Source organism: Sminthopsis crassicaudata, chromosome 1 (assembly GCF_048593235.1).
Source record: "Sminthopsis crassicaudata isolate SCR6 chromosome 1, ASM4859323v1, whole genome shotgun sequence".
Classification (NCBI taxonomy): Eukaryota; Metazoa; Chordata; class Mammalia; order Dasyuromorphia; family Dasyuridae; genus Sminthopsis; species Sminthopsis crassicaudata.
This window is the reverse complement of record NC_133617.1, coordinates 235,955,067-235,977,347: the sequence shown is the minus strand read 5'-3', so window position 1 is coordinate 235,977,347 and position 22,281 is coordinate 235,955,067. Positions and strand designations below refer to the sequence as shown.

The window sequence follows — 22,281 nt, the reverse complement described above, 5'->3', positions numbered from 1 at the left end:
GCCTGCCATAGCCTTGGATTTGTGTGCCTGTTATTCATTCAAAACAATGGAGAAATAATTTTTTTTAATGTAAAAGTCTAAGGAGAACTTCTCAAAGACCTTTCATTACAAGAGCTGAAAACAGAATTACAAAGTAAATATGTCATAAACTGAAATTATTTCCCATTCCTGAAGGTGGAATAAAGAGGAAATATTCTGTTCATTATCTTTTGGTGAGTTCCAACAGTTTGCTTAATAAGCTATTTGGCAATAGAAATAGCTATATTAATGATGTTGAACAAAATGTGCATCCTGGCAACCAAATGAGTCTGAGAGAGAAGGCAAAAGCAAGCTCATGCTGCAATTTTTATTATATGGACTTTTTCTTTCCAACACTGAACTTTCAAAAGCTTGATGCTTTGTTTTCAAGATGATCTACAAAGGGTGTTTGGAATTTTTAAAAATTAAATTGAAACAACCAATCAATTAATCAAATCACAAACATTTTAAACACCTATTATGAGACAGGCACTGTGCAAGGAAACAAAATATCATTTTATTAATGGGGAGAAAAATATGTATATATGGCAGAATGAATTTAAAGAACATAAATACAATATAGTTTGAATAAAAATGTAGACATTATTTTAAAAAATTATAACCTTACTTGTAATCAAACTGTCAAATACATAAAATTCTCTCGTTATATGAAATACATGAATGACTTGAGAAAAATCTTAGATGTGTTGACCATGCTCTTTTGTTCAGATAATAAAGAGACTATTTCCTTTTTTATTCCATCTTCAGAAATGGAAAATAATTCCAACTTATGAGACATTTACTTTGTAGTTCCATTTTCAACTCTTGTAATATATACACATATATATTCTCTTCATTATCTATATTAATATATATCTGTGAATTAATATATACACACATACCCACACATATATCCAACTGTATATGTATATAGAAACATATTATCTAATTAATACATGCATCTATTGCTATGTATATACATGTACATATATACATTTCTAAATAAGTATATATATATATATATATATATATATATATATGAATAAATGTGTATAAACATGCAGACAATTACTCATTTGTTTGTTTATTTCTTTAATCTGGTACTAAGACCCTCTAAAATATAGTTCCAATCTAACTTTTAAGCTTTTTTTAAAATTTTTGAATACTTTCTATTTGAGCCAAAATCTTTCTTAAACGTAATTTCCAAAAAAAAAAAAATCCAACATAATTTCCTTTGCATTCATGTAGACTATCATCCATGCCTTGAATTTGCTCTTCATCTCCAGTTTTCAGAATCTTCAAGACTCCACTTAGCTGCCATTTTCTCTGTGTAGGATTTCCAGATAACACTCCCTTTCCCTTCTAAAAGGTCCTTCTTTAAGCTTTTTTAAAGTTACTTGTCTGAGTCTCTCCTTTGCTCCTATTGCTCTTGACTTTCACTTATACTTATTTTTGCCTCCCCCACCACTTCAGTAGAATGTAAAGTTCATGAGATTAAGGATCTTTGTAGCCCCAGCACCTAGCTAATTGTCTTAAATGTATTAGGCACTTAATAAATGTTTGTTGAATTGATTTCTTTCACTTATTATAATTTGGTCCAGATGCTTCAAGTTCAAATTTCTGTAGATGGAACTTTGGTTATTGAATATTTATTATCCCTATTTCAAGATATTGTGCTAGATTCCTGGAGAATGCAAAGAAGAGGAAGACTGAGCCACAGTCCTCAGGAAGCTTGAAATTAAAGAAACAAATGATATAAAGGTAAATAGACTACATGTTTTGTTTGACTATGCATTTTTTAAAAATTTTGTTTGCTTTATTTTTTTGAATGGGAGGAAGTAGAAAGGAGAGAAAATAAATGCTTTCTAAATAAATTTTTTAAATACATAACTATACATATAAATGATTAACAATCCCAGTGACCTATGAGTGCTTAATATAAATGATAGAATTCATAGAAAGGCAAGATCACTATAGGTTGGGATGCAATTTATTCAGAAGGAAGAATCTTCAGGAGATGAGGTATTTTCTTATTAGTTCTTAGAGATACCTTTAAACAGATTAACTTAAAACTTTTAAATGCTATTTCTTTAAATCAGAAACCTCTTTTTCCTGACTTCATGGAAGTATTCTCTACCCACCGAAAGCTGCACATCAGGTCTCTTCTCCAAGAGCATCATGCCTTCACTGGGTAGGCCAAAGGATTTTACCTGGTAAGTCAGGAAGCCACCATAGGAAGAAACCTAAAATTGAATAAATAAGATGAGTAGTACCCAGTTCAGAGAAGACTGTCTTGGCTTTAAATGAAACAAATACTCTAGGAGCTTAAAGATTTCTTCTGCTACTTTCATTAATCTTTAAAATACAATTGAATCACTGTTTTTTTTAAAGAAATTTCAGTTATGTGTTTATATCTAATTGGGTATTTCTATAAAGCATTAAATTACCCTCCAAAAAAAAAAAAAATCAAAAACCTTTCCCTAAAGCAGGCATTCCAGCATGGCTGTCATTCCAAAATCCTCTGAATACATAATAATTAAGAGTCATAGAAAGCCCTCTGACAGAATCAAACTTTTCAAATTTCTCCCAGTCTCCTAAAAACCAACAAAGTGGTGAAAGGAGAGAGAGATATAGTGGCAGGCTATAAATAATGATGGATTATTAAAGGAATAGCTAACAGAATGGATGATCAGAATCAAGATCCAGACTAAAATAATGGATGGACCAAAGGGAGTACTATGGAGACTGAATGTGGATAGAAGCATACTATTTTCACATTTCTTTGTTGTTTGCTCTCATGGTTTTTACCCTTTTGTTTTATTTTTTCTTTTACAATATGACAAATATGGAAATATGTTTTAAATGCTTGTACATGCATAACCTATATCAGACTGCTTCCTACCTTGGAAAAGGGAGAAGTAAAGAATGGAGGGAGAAAAAATTTGGAACTTAAAATCTTACAAAAATGAATGCTGAAAACTATCTTTCATGTAATTGGAAAAATAAAATACTATTGAGAAAAAAATAAAATAAAATAAAGGGCCAAATCTAATAATCTAATAGATATAAACAAAAAGCTTTCCAGTAAGGTATATATGGGAAAGTGTACTGAGTGAGTTACTATGAAAAAGAGGCTTAGGGAATTAGAGATGAGGGGGAAACAAATCCAAAAAAATGCATTATAATGCATCCCAATGGTGAAATCCAAGAAAAAGTAAATCATTTTTCCAGACTAGATCAGCATAGGGAGACAGACAAAGAAGTCAGTGGAATTGGGATGGAATGGTAACATGTGCAGTATGCTATGGCATGGAGAGGTTATGTACTAGTACAGGAGGCTATGTTCCACAATAGGGTACCACAAGGTATAAGAACAAGTGACAAATAATAGTTTGGTGCCCACTATCCCAGTTCTAGGTTATAGATCTGAGATGTATTAAGAAAAGGACCGGCACCTAGAGGATAGTTTTCCTGGGTAGAGAAGGCCTTGGTTTGTCTATTGATAAAAGAGTAAGTTTAGGGGTAATCAACAGGAGTATAATAATTCAGACCTCCAAGGAGCAGAGAAAGGTCTTAGTTCCAGCATTTATCCCCACTTGAAATCAAGCATCCCAGACCAAAGGAGAGCTAACAATCTGATAGGTGTGAAGTGGTACCTCAGAGTTGTTTTAATGTGCATTGCTCTATTAAATAGTGATTTAGAATATTTTTTTCAAATTACTATAGACAGCTTTAAGATTTTTATTTGAAAATTGCCTGTTCCTATACTTTGATCATTTATCAATTAGGGAATGACTTGTATTCTTTTTTAATAAAACCTTTTTATTTTCAAAGTATATGAAAGATGGTTTTAAGCATTTACTCTTGCTAAACCTTGTGTTCCCAATTTTTCTCCCTCCATTCCTTCTACCTCTTCCCCTAGACAGCAAGTAATTCAATATATGTTAAACATATGCAATTCTTCTAAACATATTTCCACATTTATCATGCTGCACAAGAAAAATCATATCAAAAATAGAAAAAAAATTGAGAAAGAAAACAAAAAACAAGCAAACAACAACAAAACTCCTTCTTTCACTCTGCCTCGCTTCCCTCCCTCCCTTCCTCCCTTCCTTCTTCCTTTCCTTCCTTCCTTCCTTCTTTCTTTCCTTCCTTCCTTCCTTCCTTCCTTCCTTCCTTCCTTCCTTCCTTCCTTCCTTCCTTCCTTCCTTCCTTCCTTCCTCTCTCTCTCTGAGTCTTCTTGTATGAAAGGACTAATATGGAAATCTTGTGATTGTACATATATAACCTATATTAGATTGTTTACAGTCTCAGAGAGTGGGAAGAAAAGAGAGAGAGAAATAGAATTTAGAACTCAAAACTTAAAAAGGCCAAATGTTAAAATTTTTTAACATGTAATTGGAGAAAATAAAATATTATAAAAATGTTAAAATAGATTTAACATAAAAAAACAAAGATCCTTTGATTTTACCAATTGGTCAGTTCCTGACCTGAGAGAACCTTTTTAACTTCCAGGCTGTAAGTATGAGAAGATTACACGCTTTGATTCTCCCTTCTTTCCAAGTCATCTCTAATCTAAATTTGTCCTTTCTCACATAAAGCAAAAGTCACAGAGTAAGAGTTATGTCTCAAGGGGTGGCCGAAAGAAAAGAAATGAGAGGGAATGGTCTCAAAAAAAGCTGCATCATCACATTGATTAAATTTGTATTTATATCTTTTTACAGATGAGGTCACTAAGTAACTTGCTAAAGATGGCACAAGTGGCAAAGACAGGATTGAACCCTTGTTCTTTTGATTCTAGATCCAATGCCCTTTCAAAAAAAATTGCCTCTTATAATATTCATTAAATTTGTGTTTATATTTGTGTGTATAGTAGCAAATGGACCCCACCCCAAATAACTTCTATACCTAATCACCTAAAAAGAGACTTGAAGATCACATGTTTTTATTCTCCTTTATCTCCATGTCATTTCTAATCTAGCTATGTCCTTTCTTAAACAGCAAAAGCCACAGAGTAATAGTTATGTCTCAAGGGGCTGGCCTAAAGAGAAGAAATGGAAGGGAAGGATCTCAAAAACAGCTACATCATCAATAATGGTTGAATGTAAGCATATCAGGAGATAGCATTGGGCATCCATTCTGACTGGTTTTTCTTGGAACCTACTCCTTTTTTTAATTTAAAGAGATATCTAAACATAAAAGCAATGGTTTTTTTTTTTTTCCAAATGAGCATCTTAGGTGTGCTTGAAAGGACTAAGATTATTTAGTTATTTCAATTCGATGTTTCAAGACAATTCCAGTAGACTTGGGATGAAAAATGCCATCTGCATGCAGAAAAAGGACTATGGAGACTGAATGTGGATCAACACACAATATTTTCACCTTTTTTGTTTATTTGTTTGCTTTTTCTTCCTTTAGTTTTTTCCCTTTTGGTCTGCTTGTATAACATGACAAATATGGAAATATGCTTAAAGGAATCAGACATATTTAATCTATATCAGATTGCTTGCTGTCTTGGGGAGGGGGGAGCTAAGGGATGGAGGGAGAAAAATTTGGAACACAAAGTCTTATAAAAATGAATGTCAAAAACTGCTTTTACATGCATTTGGAAAATAAAATACTATTGAGGGGAAAAAAAGATTATTTAGCTATTTTGACTAACTAAAAGTAGAAGGGAAGGAGGAATTATGAAGAAAGGGAGAAGAGGACAAGGAGGAAGGGGAATTAGGATATCACTATGTTTATGTACATTAGTTGCCATAGCCCAGAGCTGTATTAGAAATCAGAAGATCTAGATTGGGTTTCTGGTTCTGTTATAACCACTTGTAGTTGTGTAACCTTGAATCTCTCTGAGGCTCAAATATCTCCTTTTAAAATATGGAGACTAATATTTCTAGTATCTACTTTTCAGGCTTGCTGAAAAGAGAATACTTTACAAGCTGCTATACATTGTGAGAAAATGAATACTAATTCACTCGGGTTACAGAATTAGAGGTTTAGGGCCCATAAGAAGTAGTTTGAGCCAAATTAGTGGTAGGATAAATCTTTCCTTTGCCTGATTCCTTTTACAATCCTGAAGGAGATCACTAAGTTTATAAAGTGTCTGAGTACAATTCCTAACTAACTGAGTTGGTAGCTATTAGTGAATCTTTTTGGGCTGACACTTCATTGTATTTGCTTCCTTTAATAATCCTCTGAATCATTCCATTTTCTATCTTTGTTATACTGACAAGAAGCTTTATAATGGCTTTAAAACAAAGAACTGATGATAAAATGTCATCTAAAAAACGTCATTTGCAGCAAATAGTGTTTGAATGTGAAATTTGACACAATTGGTGTAGGAGAGAGAGCTTTGGAAATGGTTTCTTTTGGTGAGTAGATTACTGCAAGAACAGGGAGGAAGTTGTCAGCATTTTTTTTTTTTTTTACTGTTCTTCCCTAATTGATGTAAAAACTGTTCTTTTTTTTTTTTTTTTTTTTTAAAGTAGTTCTTTATAAATGAATAAATTTTGCATTTGGACAGTGAAGGCCCTGCCCCTTTTTAAAAGTAAGCACTCTGCTCTATCATATCCCATAGAGAACTTGCTTGCCCATATGAATAGCTGTCATTTCCTTAAGCACCTAACTTGTTTTAAATTTAAAAGGGATCATTCTAGTGATAGGAAGAAAATGTCCTAATTATTCCTATTCTAAATAATTATATTATTTATTGATTTCTATACTCTGCATTTGTCTTTTTTATTTTTTTAATAGTTTTTATTTACCAGATATATGCATGGGTAATTTTACAGCATTAACAATTGCCAAACCTTTTGTTCTAATTTTTCCCCTCCTCCCCACCCCCCCACCCCCGCCCAGATAGCAGGTTGACCAATACATGTTAAATATGTTAGCATATAAATTAAATACAATATATGTATACATGTCCAAACAGTTGTTTTGCTGTACAAAAAGAATCGTACTTTGAAGTAGTGTACAATTAGCCTGTGAAGGAAATCTAAAATCTGCATTTGTCTTTATTTTGGATCAGGGCAAAGGAGAATCTTAACCTTGGTGAGATAAGAGTTCAATACTAACTTCCTTAGCGAGATTTGACTAATGAAGCCATTGAGACTTAGGGAGTTGAGAAGAAGGAAGAGGGATATAGGAAAAGGTATGTATATGTACTGGGATGATGACCACAATTACTTTTTGTTCAGTGAAAACTGCCACCATTATTTACTCTCCTAGTTAATTTTAATGAATTTCTGGACAGGGAAGGAAAACATTCAAGCATGATTTCTATACTAAGATCCTGTTTTAAAACATTAATTTGCTACTGATTCATAATTGATTTGCAGATGCGTTGAAAGACCAATATTCTCTGGACTTCTGGTTTAAGAAAAGAAGACTGAGGGAGAATGTAACCAGTGATTTCAAATATTTGAAAGGCTGATCTGTGGAAAGGGGATTAGGCCTTCTCTGCTGAGCCCCAAGGAATAGAACTCACACCAAAAGATGGAAATTTCAAGAGGGTAGATTGCAAGCCAATATAAGGGAAAAGGCTAAAAACCACAGCTATCTGCAATGGGAATACTCTACTTTAAGAGGTAATAGGTTCTTACCACTAGAAGTTTAGAGCTATATGACCTCTTTTTAGGGGATATGGTACAAAGAATTCTCATTGAAGCTGTGTGGAGTAAGAGTGGTGAGTATTGTTCTGACCTTTGTTCTAACCTAAAAATTCTGTTTTTGATAATCCAAGTCCCAAAGTTGAGTTCCCATTAAAATGAGGTCACTCTTTAAAGGGGCTCAGAACTATCTGATAAATCATCTTGAGCGCATTCTTTTTATAACCTGGTACCCAGTCTTTCATGCTAAGACCTCAAGAGACCCTTCCTGACATGCAAGACAAGAAAAGAGACTCTTTTCTCCTCTACAGTTTTGAAAACATAAGACAGAGGGGTCTCATGTTACTGTGAGTCAAAAAAACAGTGGGAAATATTTTCCTCTTTCTGCATATGAAGTGAAGAACAGGATAATCAGAGAGCCATTCAAAATATTAATTTAATGAGGGCTTAAATGAATAATGGCAAGTTCTCTGTGAAAAGAAGGTTGAACTCAGTATAATCCTTTGCTAGGATACAATGAAACTGGACAAAACTAGGGGCTTCTTTTCTTTCAGATTTATAGCTTTCATAATTGATTATGAAGAGTTGACCATTCTTTGGACATTTCATACCTTGTCCCCCAGATAGGATGAAGGTGCAATCCAGAACACACTATGGACCGATGAAGGCAGCTCTTGAACATCAGCAACCACACTGTTACTGCCCGGGTTGAAGGTGACAGGGATGTCCATTTGATCTGCTGTCTCCAGGCGCCAACCTATCATGTCAACAAACTGGAACATAACAGTATGAGAATTAAATTAATTCACATTTTTTTTATCCATGACCTTTGTTGCTGCAGATTTCTTTTGAAAAACTTATTTTAATGATGTCTTCTGTCTTTACAATGTAGTCATTTCACTTCCCATTTTCCTCAAGATTTAATCCTCCATCCAATTCAGTTCCAATTGATCAGTGATGAACAGAACCAGCTATACCCAGAAAAAGAACACTGGGAAATGATTCTGGACTGCTTGCAGTTTTGTTTTTCTTCACAGGTTATTTTTACCTTTCTAAATCCAATTTTTCTTGTGCAACTATATAACTATGGACACATATATTTTATTTAAGATATACTTTAACATATTTAACATGTATTGGACTATCTGCCATCTAGGGGAGGAGGTGGAGGGAAGGAAGGGAAAAGTTGGAACAGAAGAGATTGCAAGGGTCGATTTGAAAAATTACCCATGCATATGTTCTATCAATAAAAACCTATAATAAAAAAATTTTTTTTTAAAGTTTAAGCAAAAAAAAGACTGACAAAAAAAGGTTTAAGCCTCCTTTGTGACAAAGAAAAGTACTTGAATAAAAACATCTGCTACAGTAACCTTAATTAGATATTGTATAATACTCTGCAATAGTTGTCCTCTACTTTTCTGCTACAAACTTATTGAGAAACTACTCAATTGTTTACAATAGAGAAGACATTGTGTTATAGATTTCTCTGAAAGTTTAACCACATCATGCCCAATGTGATCTGGAATAGCAGTTTTGGATAGAACGTATCTTTCCCACCTGAATCTACCCAAAGAAATACCTTATAGCAGATATGTATCTTATTAACTCTCATAGTTTTCCAATATTATATGGAGTATGGTGGAATCCTTTCACTCTATAAATAGGGCATATAGAGCATAGTTAAAAATCTCTACCAAATCATAAAGCAGTAGAAGAAAAACTATGAGAAAAATAAGAAGTAGCCCATAAACTGAAAATTAATTTGATAGTCCTTTTTTTGGTCAGGGAAATGATAGTTCCTTCTGAATCTCCTGAGATGCATAATCCTTTTCCACTTTCTTATCAATTTATGTCTTTGAAAGAGATAAACGACTGAAACTTTATATATATATATATATATAGGTTGAGCAAAACTAAGCAATACTAAGCAAATGAGAAAGTAGATATTGAAAATATCAAAGTACTTCTTTTGATGAGCTAATAGGGATAGGAAAAATATGATGGTAAATTATTATGGAAAGAAATTAAAATTTTAGAAATTATCATATGGAGAGAAGGGGCAAGGGATAAAAGACCCTAAATCTGTTATTTCAGATCATTACTTCTCAAGCTCATCATTATCAAGTCTGACAATGAATTGTTCAAAAAGCTGATATTTCAGATGAATTAACATATGGCAATCAAGTAAAGGCAGAAAGACTGCAATGTCTGGCATACCTTAGCCCTCCGCTTATTTGTACTGTGGCAGTGATCATTAATTCCAAAACAGAAGCAGCTGGTACATCCCTTTGGATTAGTGGGGTCCAAGTAAAATGACCCCTTCCGGCAAACATTACATTCTGCACCTTCTACATTTTCCTATTAAAGCAAAAAGGGAATGAGGTCAGTATGTTTTTTGTAAGTCCCCTGGCAGCATTTTGTTCTCAAATTCTGTGAAAATAGTAAGTGTTGGCACATAGGTGGTTACAAAACATTAAAAGAAATGGATGGCCAGGTACAGATTACTTGAGCTTGGAAGTCTGAGCTTCAGTGTATTAAGCTGATGGGATGTTTGTACCAATTACAGCACTAATGAACCTCTGAGAGGGGGAATTTACAGCTTGACTAAGGAGGAGCAAACTGGTCCAGGTTGAAACTGATGTTTAGCAGTATAATGTGAGTGCTAAAATAAGAAGACCATGTTTTCAAAAATAAATAAAAGACATGGGTTGATAAAATTCTATCCTAAGCACATATGAAAAGTACCAAAGATATGGGCAGCTCATGTCCCACCAAATATATTTATCTATCTATCTAAATATACATGGATAGTCAGATGGAGAGATAACATATATTAGTTTAAACAAATATCTGTTCCCATAGTTGCCATCATTATCAAATAGTTATTTGGAGGACTCTAGAATAAGGTTCTTCACTGACATCACAAAATATGCTCAAGTCTTGTAAAGAAAGGACACATAGGAAATGGGAGAGATTAAAATGAGAAGACAACCATTCACTATTCATAAGATCTAGAAGTCATCACTCTTCTGCTAGGAGGTAGATCAAATTTTTTATCAATGGCATCATGTAATCATGACTGATCATTATGTAGACGGGAGTTTTTAAGTCTTTCCAAGTTTTTTTTGTTTTGTTTTGTTTTTACATTTGCTCTTTTGTATAAATTGTTCTCCCTGTTCTGTTCACTTCATTCTGCATCAGTTCATTCAAATCTTCACAGGTTTTAATTCTTTTCTTAAATTTTTCTTGTATTGGTTTGGAAGAGGAGAAAAACCAAATTTTGTTCATTGAAAAATAATTTTTAAAAAGAAGTATTTATTAAATTACTATGTATGAGATGTTGGGCTAAAGTCTTCTGAGAGCTTACATTCACCTTGTCCTAGAAAAGAGAATAAGCATTGATGTATCATCTATTATATGCTAGGCTAAATACTTTACAAATATCTTATCTGATCCTTTCAACAATCCTAAGAAGAGGTGTTGTTATTATTCTATTTTATAAAACTAGGATAATAAATAACACTTTTCTGCCAAGAGTGATTGTGAGGACAAAATAGGATAATATTTGTAAAGCACTTTGCAAACTTTAAAGCATTATGTAAATGCTATTTATAATTATTCTTATTAATAAATAAAGACAAAACAAAAATGGACCATTTATTTGTTAGCTCCTGATTACTGGTCTGATGTGTCTTACCTTACAAAGGCATGCACCTGTCCATGGATCACAGACTCCTGACTCAGTCCCATCTCGGTTGCAATTGCAAGGCATACATTCAGGGAAATGATAAAACCCAGATGCGCAGCGATCACACTGACGTCCTGTTATTCTGGGTTTGCATCTTTAGAAAATCAAAGGGAGAAATTATTCATTATTTTCCGTGGAGCATTTATCCCATATCCATCTGTAATATAATGCCAGGCAAGGTACTGCCCCAAGGCAACTAAATAGATGCTAGCTACACCCAGGAGGCCTCCACATAGTTAAAATTTCAGACTCATCAAGTCTGAGAGAAACTAACAGGTTCTGAGATACATTTGATTCATACCTCTTTTATAGCTGAGTCCTTATGAAGATAAGTGGATGAGATCCATTTATATTTTGCCATCCTCTATGCTGTTTCCTATACTCATAGACTAACATAAAAAATTCCCTCATGGATTCTTCCCTCTAGTCTAACTATTTTTGAATGTAGGAAAAAGCCATTTTATGAAAAGGGGGTCCCCAAGGCTTTATCAGACTTTCTAGAACTCCTGCCTTAAGGAGGTTAAATCAAATTTTCTAGGGGTCACTGAGCAAATGCTAGATTGGGGTTTTTAACTTTTTGTGTATGAGGGATCCTTTTGGCAATCCAGTAATACTTAATAGACCCCCTTTTCAGGATAATGTTTTAAAATTTAAAAAGAAACATATAGGATTACAAAGCAGACTAATTATATGAAAATAAATTTATCAAAATATTAACAATAAAAAAGTTTATGCCCTGGAGAAGAGCTATTTCAACATTAAAGGAAAACAGAGACATTAATGTACTGCTGGTGGAGTTGTGAACTGATCCAACTACTCTGGAGAACAATTTAGAACTATGCTTAAAGGGGCTATATAAAATTGTGTATAATACTGCTAGGTCCATCTCCCAAAGAGATTTTTTTTAAGGGAAAAGGATCTATTTGTACAGGGTTTTTTTTTTGTTTTGTTTTGTTTTGTTTTTTTTTTTTTTTGTGGTGTCTAAATACTGGAAATGGCTGAACATCCTGTGCTATATCATTATGATAAAATATCTTTTTCTTTCTGCTTTTCTTCCCCCTTCCTTTCTTTCTTTCCTTCTTTCTCTTTCTTTCTTTTTCTCTTCCTATCTGAATTTTCCTGTATAAAATAACTGATATGGAAATGTTTCACATGATTGTACATCTATGATCAGATTGCTTACCATTTCAGGAAGCAGGGAGGGTAGAGAGAGAGAAAGGGATAGAATTTGGAACTCAAAACTTTAAAAAAAATTAAAATTATTTTAACAGGGAAAAAATAAAATATAATTTGAAAAAGATTGTCCCTCCCCAGTTGCTGCCAAAATAACTCTCTACTTTTTTGCTGATATTTGAAATTTCTATAACAAGGAGAAAGCTTTTCATTGCATAGTCAAGGATTACATATAAAATGGCTGAGGTAACAGTTTAGTAAAAATGAATTTCAATCAGAATATAACCAAGGAGATACAGTCAGAATCAGAGAATTGTAGAGTCAGTTGAGAATTTAGAGGTCACATGGTCCAACACTCACACAAACTAATCAACACTTTTCTGTGGCCAATGATCATCCATTTCTCCCCATTGCAAACCTTAAAGTGTCATACAAATGCTAGCTATTAGTATATACATTAATAAAACCAAATTTGTTCCCTTTTGGGACATTAGGATATTTTCCGATTTTCTTTTCTGAATGCTAGGAGTATTTTGTAGTATAGTTAATTGGCTATTGGATCCTTTCTAATTTTGAGCAGGACTAAGAGAGAACAAGTATGTTCTGGACATAAAGCTCAGAGAAAGGAAGATGGGAAAAAAAGATGAACCTCAAGAACCCCATAGCTTTGCCTAAGGTTGACTGTCTAACTTTATTTGGGTAAAGAGAAATAGAAGTTGTGCAATGAGCTTTTAAAATCTTTTTATATATTGAGGAAGTAGCTTTTCACAAAATGTACAAAGATGTTTATGTTTAATTTTTTTTATCACAGCTGCTTTGCCTAAAGAAGCTAGTCCCTGGAGATTCTTTAATGGAGGGACCACTGTACATGCTGAGTGTTGAGTGGCCCAGATGGTAAAAGCCATAGGAGTTCAAGAGAAGGAGAAATCACCATAGGTAGCTGCCAGCAGGAAGACATCACCAATGAAATTAGCTGGGACTGAAGGATTTGTATCATAGACTAAGGAAAGGTGGCAAAAAAGCAACCGTTTTAATATTATTGAAAAAACTAAAAATAATTGTTTTATAGGATGGGAATAAGAAATGAAGATATTTGAGCTAGACAAGTTGTTGATTATAAAATCCAGGGTTGGGAAATATTCAGTTTATAGATGAGCAATTTAGGACACAAAAAAGTTACAAGCTTTGCCTATAGGTGGTAAGCAGAAGAGCCAGAATTCAAACTTAAATACTGTGAATTTATTGCTCATACTTCAAATTATTTCTCTGTTCTGGGAAGAGATGATATTTTATGTGCTAGGTACAAGGGAGCCTGATGATGAAGATGATGCAGATGGGTCAGGGATAAAAATGGGATAAGCAGGTGAACTGTGAAGGGCTGGAAGCAGGTAGAAAATAGGAAGATGAAAAGCCAATAAATGAAATGTCAAAAAAATGAAATCACTATGGATATATAACAAAAAGAAAAGGATTAATATGTGTGACAAAAGAATTTTAGTATTTAAAATGTTATTTTATGACATTATACTTGATGTCAAAAGATCTAGATTCAAATCTCCCCAGTGCTATGTGATTTTGGGCAATTCATTCTAATTCTCTGAGACTCCAGTTTCTCAATCTATAAAACGAGGTAGTAGTTTCTATCAATTTATATCTAACAGAAAGCACCTTGAATTTAGTTACTGGTTTAAATCCAGGCTCTGCCTGAAATGGAACTCAGCTGAAAAAAAGTTGGACAGGATGGCCTTTAAGTTCCCTCCCTGCATTAAACCCGTAGGTCTGCTTTTGTTTCAAGACCCTCAAGTCCTTGGTGCCCTAAAATAAACCTGACCTTGAGACATTCCTCCAGGTGAAATTTCTGCTTCTAAGGGAGCTACCCTGATTGACAATTCTGAGTTTCCTACAGGCAGGCAGATTCAGCAGATGCCCATCCCATAGAACATAGCTCCAGGATAACTGCACTGGGCTTGCAGTTCAAGCAAAAGTCATTTTTAAAGCGATGGGCACAACGCCAACAATTATATAACAACCAGCATAAAAGATGTATGTGAATGCGTGTTTGAGCATACATTAGAAATTCTGGCCAAGATGAGCAGGCCCTTTTTAACTAAATAAACACTCTAAGAAACAAAGAAAAAAGACCCCAAACTTAATTCAGTAACCAAAAACTCCCATCCATTCCTATATATTCAATGAGAGATTGATGTGTGCATTATACTATCTTAGACATTGCTGTGGGTTGGTGGGAAGGAAAAGTGGGAGAAGAGAGATGCAATACAACCAATTAAATATAATCCCAACCTCAGTAGTTGGGAGTCAGGACATATGCATGATAAGTTAATACTGTATATAACTGAGTATGTGAGATTATATAAGTGTGTGGAAGCCAAGGAATATTCCAGATTATGTGGAGCACAACAGGAGACTAAGATGAGAAGAAACTGGATGGACAAGATGTTTGTAGAAATTCTTGAATACTAGTTGAGGGACTCTGGAATCTTCTCCTTAGGCATTTGGGAGACTGAAAATTTTTAAGCAGAGCAGTAACATAAACAATGTTATTCTGATGGAGATAACAGGACTGGAGAGAGAAGAAGGCAGAAAGATCTGTTAGGGGGGGCTATTGTCCAAGCATGCAGTAAGAGGGGTTTATGCTACATAAGAGACATGGGAACAAAGAAGTGAGGACAGATACAAGAGGTATTGCAAAGAAGGAGCTGACAGGGCTTGGTGATTTATTAATTATGGAAGATGAGAAAGAGGAATGCTTACTTCAAACTGTCAAAGAGGAAAACAGAATTAATGGTGTCCTCATGGACCAAAACAGTAAAGCCAATTGTTTGGTCAGTTCAGTCAAGTCTGACTCTATGTGACCCCATTTGGCCTTTTTGGGGGGCAAAGATACTGGCATAGTTTGCCTTTTCCTTCTCCAGCTCATTTTATTGATGAAGAAACTGAAGCAAACAGGTTAAGAGACTTGCCTAGGGTCACACAGCTAGTAAGTGCCTGAGGCTGGATTTGAATTGCACTACAAAGTCAGAGAGAGGAGCATAGTTAAATAGGAAGATAATTAGTTTGTCCTGGGATTAATTCCAATAGTTCCCTATTGCCTTGGGGATCAAATATAAAATCTTCCATTTGGATTTTTAAAGCCTTCCATAATGTGGTCCCTTCTTACTTTTCCAATCTCTTACTTCTCTCCTGTCCCTCCCCCATGTACTCTACAATCCAGCATCATTGACTTCCCCCTCCCCCCAGGCACTCCAACTCCTGACTGGGCATTTTCACTCTCTGTGCTGCATCCCTAAAACTCTCTCCCTCCTCATCTTTACCCCCGGGCTTCCTTCAGGTCTCAGCTAAAATCCTACCTTCTGTGATAAAGTTTGTTTAAGCCCTCTTAATTCTGTCACCATGTACAGCTTTCTGAAGTGAAAATTGCATCAGCTGGGATGCTTAGGCTGGGCTGGCTAGAGGAGCTTCAAGCAAGTGATTCAGTCAGTGTGATGACCATATCAGAAAGGGTTGTGGAGAACAGCAGCCATTCTATTGATTACCTCCAATTTATCCTGTCTATATCTTGTTTGTACAGATATATCTTGTCTATATCCTTTTTTGCACTAAATAAGCACTATAAGAAACAAAGAAAAAAGACCCCAAACTTAATTCAGAAATCAGTAAACTCCTTGAGAGAAGGAACTGTTTTTTGTTTGTTTTTTGTTTTTTGTTTTGTTTTGTTTTGTTTTGGTCCTTCTTTGTATCTCTACTTAGCACTTAGCACAGTGCCTGACTTATAGATGTTGTTTAATAAATATTCATTGACTGACTGACCAAGGCAGTGTGACTATAACTAACCTGTTTGGCCTTTTAATATCTCAGTGGTCTAGGTTAATAGTGCCAAAATCAAATAGAAGTATATACCTGCGGGTCACACATTGACTTTGGAAATCTCAAATTAATATTATTTCTGTTGTATTGTGTGTTTATGTATTTTGTTAAACATTTCCCAATTACACTTTAATTTGATTCTTCTACACTCAGATTTGCCAGTGAATTGTCACCTTAACCCTAGTGAATTCTCTAAGACTTTGAATTACTGAGAAGGTAACAACTTAACACTGGTAGAGAAAGTTTAACTTACTTGGAAGTTCCCTAAGTAAGTGAAATGTTAGGGTATTATCTCTAGGCAGTAGACAGGGCATTTCAATGAGCTGTTAAGGGTCATGTTGATTGCTTGATACTTCTTTCAAAGAAAAAACAAGGGGTAGTATTGATGTGGGTGGTAGCCCCCTTTAAGATTCCTTTCTGATCTCCAACCCCCCTTTGGGACTGACTGACCTTTGATTTACAAGATCTGGTCAAAACTACCCTTTTGTATTCCAAGGGGAGAGATCCCTATCTGAGCTAACTTGGGCTGTACCCAGCCCCCATTCTAATGATCTACTCAGGTTTCCCAACACCCACCTGGTGCGTTCTGCCCCCCCCCAATCAATCTGGGACTCCATCCATAGGCCCCTTCAAGCAAATAAAAGAGACAAACTGGAATCATCTCTTGGCAGAGGGTTGAAACATGTAAGAACCATGCTTTGCATCACAGACTCTCTATCCCGCCACTTTTGGTGTATTTCTTCCTCGATCTAATACCTTTTACTAACTAGACTTTAACCTTGCTTCCAAACCCTACAATAAACCTCTTTTTATCAATATAGGTTTTTGGCCCTGTACAGGGGACTTTACAGGGGACTCTTGTGCCACCATAAAGAACTCATTTAACTTTGTATCCTTGCGCCGAATCCAAAGGGGTTGCAGGGAAGCTCCATTTAATTCCCTGTACCCCAAACTTGCCACTAGGCCTCAATTAAGCCTAATGTTATTTAGGTATCCCTTATCTAGACCTCATCATTTGACTATCATCAGTATAAGTAATGATAACCCAAAGGTCATAGGGAGCTCTTGTGGCAAGAAAAAGCCTTGATTCTTGCATTTATACTTATGGGCGTTTTCTTTATTGCCTTTTTCGGGGAAAGGAGGAAAACAACATCAGAGGAATCATGGCATCTGTATCCCTAAGGTGTTGTGGGTATTTTTTGTGTGTGTTTCTGTTATCCAGTTCAAGATACTTAATATGGGAAAAGGAAGTTTCAATGGCTGTTATTCCAGAGAATTTCTGAGTTATTCCTTCTCTGACCAGTGACATTGCCTTAACAATGTATCCTAAGGGCCTTTCTATTTGAGTGGCAACTCAATGTGAATGCCTTGATAATGGGGATTATTTTATTTGTCTATTTATATCCCCAGTGCTTAGCATGGTGCTTTACATAGGGTAAGTGCTTAATAAATGCTATTCATGCCTGAATAGTGCCTGAACCAGTGGTCACAGAACTGTGATATGAATGCTGAAAAACTAGTAAGGAGACTGTGGTAACAAAGCAATAAAAGCCTAAGACTAAAGTAGAAGCAGTGAGAACAGAGAGGAAAAGGTAGATTCAAGAAACATAGTGAAGTCAGAGACACATTTCATGGGTATAAATCACAAGTGTTCCAGAGTTCTGTGTGTAGGTGTCTGCTGCCATTGTGGCAAAGCAGCTGCCCGTATGTGGGCATTTAGTGGGCACAGTGGGTTGAGAGCCAGGCTGGAGCCACAAATTCTCCTCTTTCTGAGTTCAAATTTGTCCTTAGACATTTACTAGCTGTGTGATCCTGGACATGTCACTTAACTCTGTTTGCCTCAGTTTCCTCATAAGTAAAATGAGCTGTAGAAAGAAATGATAAACTCTAATATCTCTGCAAAAACAAAAACAAAAACAAAAAACCCTAAATGGGGATATGAAGAATTGGACAAAAGTGAAAACAATTGAACAAACAAAACTGTCCATTAACAACACAGTTAAGCAGTCTATAGCTCCAATTTATTTAGAACAACAAGTCTGGAGAATGGATTATCCCTACAACTAGAAAGTTAAAGACAAATTGTGAGAAATGTTTTTCTTGAGCTCAGATCCTTTCTTGGATATGTATAATCAATGTTTGTTGAACTTCACTTGGCCTCCTACTCTGGATTCTGACTGTTCCCTTAGATACTACTAAGACATTATTGGTGACTATTTTTTCCTAATATACTAATAATCCTCCAGCCTCTTAGTTTCTTTCTGAATTCTTATTTCCTAAATTACCAAGTAATTTCTGATTAATCATATGCCCCATTCTTATTTCTGGTTTAATAAAAATTTCCTGTCTGCTATCTAAATTGGAATGAAAACTTTCATAGTCCTAAAAAAATACCCCCAAAACCAAGATCATAGAAATACATGTGAAAAAGTTTGAAATGCAAGAGAACTATGGTATCTTTGAGTTAAATTCACTGCTCATAGTACTTTAGTTATGTTTGAGAATCAAAAGTAAAAAGAATCTAGTAATAGCTAACGCTCACATAGCACTTGAAGGTTTGCAAAGCCCTTTATAAATATTATCTTATTTCATTCCCACAATTTCTATGATAGTGGTGCTGTTGTTACCCCCTTTTCAGATAAAGAAACTGAGATTGAGAGAGCATCTTTTCCAGAGTCACATAGTTGATTTTAAGGCAAGATTACAAACTCAGATTTGTAATCCTGATTTGAAGTTCAGTAAACACTGATCAGAGTGTCCAAATGATATACACATTATTTCAAGCTTCCTCTAAACAAGATAATCAGATTAGTGACAAATCTCTCATCATTATTCCTATTTTCTACCTAGCTATGCTAACTTCTGTTTTAAAAAAGTAAGAAAGAAAAATGACTGTTTGATGAGGATTGACAAATAGTTGAAGAAAAGAGAAAAGACAAAGGGAAAGAGGAAAAGGATAGGTATACCCAATTGAATGGAAAATTCTAAAGAATAATGAGGGATAAGGTTTTCTTAAATGAATAATACAAAAGAAAGAAAACAATAGAATGAGAAAGACAAGAAATCTCTTCAACAAAATTAGAGATATTAAAAGAATATTCCTTGCAAAAAATGAGCATGACAAAAAAGCAAAAATGTGAGGGATTTAGCAGACATAGAAGAGATTAAGAAAAGGTGACAAGAATATACAGAAGAATCATGCAAGAAAGACCTTATCATCATTGAAACCATAATAGTGTGGTTACTGATCTAGAGTCAAACAATTTGGGGAATGAAATCAAGTAAGTCTTAGGAAGTATTGCTACCAATAAAGCTAGTGAAGATGATGGAATTCCAATAGAGCTACTTAAAACCCTAAAAGATGATGTTGTTAAAATTTTGCACTCGATATGCCAGCAAATTTGGAAAACTCAATAATGGTCATTGGATTGGAAAAGATCGATTTATGTCCTGATTCTAAAGAAGAATGATGCCTAAAATTATTCATATCATTTCACATGCCAGCAATGCTATTCTGCAAAGTAGACTTCAGTAATATGCAAACCAAAAATTAACTAGGAAAGTAAATTGGTTTTCAAAGAGGCGGAACAAGAAACCAAACTGCCAACATTTGATGGATTATGGAGAAGGCAAGAGACCTCCAGAGAAGCATCTACTTCTGCTTCATTGACTACACTAAAGCCTTTGACAACAAAAGTCCTCAAAGAGATGTCTCCTGAGAAACACATATTTGGACCAAGAAGCAATAGTTAGAACTAAATATGGAACAGTTGAGTGGTTTAAGAGTGGAAAAGGAGTAAGACAAGGCTATTTATTATTACCTTATTTAACTTATATGCAGAGAACATCATGTGAAATACAACATTATTTTTCATCTTTGTCTCTCCCTCCCTTCCTCCCTCCATCCCTCTCTCTCTCTTCTCCTCTTCTATACTACACCTTGAAATGTCATGACATGCTTATGTTGGCATTTCAAAGCTCCCAGGAGCCCTTCTTCCTTTTTGGTATCTTGTCTTTCATCACCTGTGATCAAAAGATCTTGCAGTAATGTCCCTTTGGTATGCAGAGAGCTTTAATAACTCAATCTTCACTTTGAATTTTTGCTATTGCTGGGCTTTCTTTTTCCAGTTCTAACTAACCAGTGTCAAATGAAAAATCCTATTCCCTCTGTTTGTTTTTCCAAAAAGGGAAAGGCAACTGTCTTTTCATTTATTATCACAGTCTTCCAACCTTCAGGTCAGATCTCTGTTTCTTTGTAAGCCAGATCACCACAGAGCTTTATTTTCACAGGAAACATGACAGTTTTGAATCAATCTTTACCAAAGGTTCAGTAGGGGATTGAAGTTACTGTTGAAGGTTTTCTTAAAACAGACTGAGCTAAATGTCTCTTTTAGTTGTGCTAATGTCTCCTGTTAAAACAATTCTTGAAATATCTCTTAAAACATATTATTACAACAGTAACAATAACAGTATTCATGCTGTCAAGGGGAATAAAAGAATTTTGAAATTCCTGATTTCTGTGGTCTTCTCTTTTGTGGTATTTCCCCTTCCCCTCAATATAAAGCTAGTCTACCATGTACTGTACTACTCTTTTGATCATTTTTGGGACCCACTCTAGACCTTTGTTTCAGACATGCATCCTGATCAATTAATCATAGCACTTTACACACAGAAGTGCAAAAAGTCTGCACAACTAATTTTAGGGATTTCTTCTACAATTTTTTGCTACTTCCCTCTCAAGAGATTTTTTTATAAATATGGAGAGCTTCAAGCAACTGAATCAAAGAACCATGGAATCTCATAATTAAAAGGGTTTTTTAATTCATCTGATCCAACTTCTATCATATTTGAAGGAAGAAGAAAAGCTACCATTAGAAGAATGGCTTGAACATACCACAGACAGGAGGTAAGTGATGGAACAAAATGAAGGTAGAAAATAATGGAGTGGTGAAGATCAGAGGTAGAAACGTTACCCTTAGAGACAATAAAATATCTACAATTTTTCCTCTGAGCATGGAAAAAGTGGAGGATAGATGCAAAGAAATATGCTTAAGTAAAGAGAAAAGCAAATAAGGAAATCTTCCTTCCTTGTTAAATAGGAGATATAATAATCTAGGACAAAAGGTAATATGGCCTAGTGGAAATGGGATAGATTTAATTAAAGTCAGATTTGCTATTTCCCAGCTAAGTGATCTGACCCTGTTGGCGCCCTCTTAGCTAACCTCTAAGCCTCTCTTAGCATTTCTTCTATAAAAATAGGAATAACAATACTCATAATATCTATCCTACACTATTACTGTAAAGATCAAGAGACAACATACATATGTGCCTCATAAAGCTTAAAATATTTATGAATATATATATGCAAAACAATAATAACATATATAATGGATGATTTCTAAATAAGTATTGTTATCTATTTGGAGGTCTAAGAAAGAAGAGTGAGTCTGGAATAGTTACTTGGAGGGGACTCTAGGGAATCAACAAAAGATAGATAAAAGGATCATCTGCCTTTTGATAACTGCCAAAGGAAAGTTGCAGTGGGACAGCAGAAATGCTACTAGTGGCAGAGATGCAGCAGAATAACTATAATTCAGGAAGGCTTCTTATAGTCTGGGAATAAGAACAAAGAAAGTTTGGTTTGGGTAGCGGGGAATACAGTGGATAGAGTGCTGGACCTGGAGTCAGAAAGACTCCTCTTCAAGAGTTCAAATCTGTCCCTAGAGTAGCTATGTGATCCTGGACAAATCACTTAACCCTATTTGCCTCCATTTTCTCATCTGTAAAATGAGCTGAAGAAGGAAATGGAGATTACTCCAATACCTTTACTGAAAAAATCCCAAATGG

At 34.8% G+C, this 22,281-nt stretch overlaps 1 protein-coding gene across 1 annotated transcript in view; it reads right to left on the bottom strand.

Annotated features, from left to right (window-relative positions):
* Positions 1-22,281, bottom strand: part of LAMA3 (laminin subunit alpha 3) — a 309,755-nt gene that overhangs the window by 78,625 nt on the left and 208,849 nt on the right. Inside the window, 4 exon segments of the mRNA XM_074276692.1 lie at positions 2,160-2,261; positions 8,240-8,401; positions 9,846-9,986; positions 11,326-11,470. Coding sequence (XP_074132793.1) covers positions 2,160-2,261; positions 8,240-8,401; positions 9,846-9,986; positions 11,326-11,470 — 550 coding nt within the window.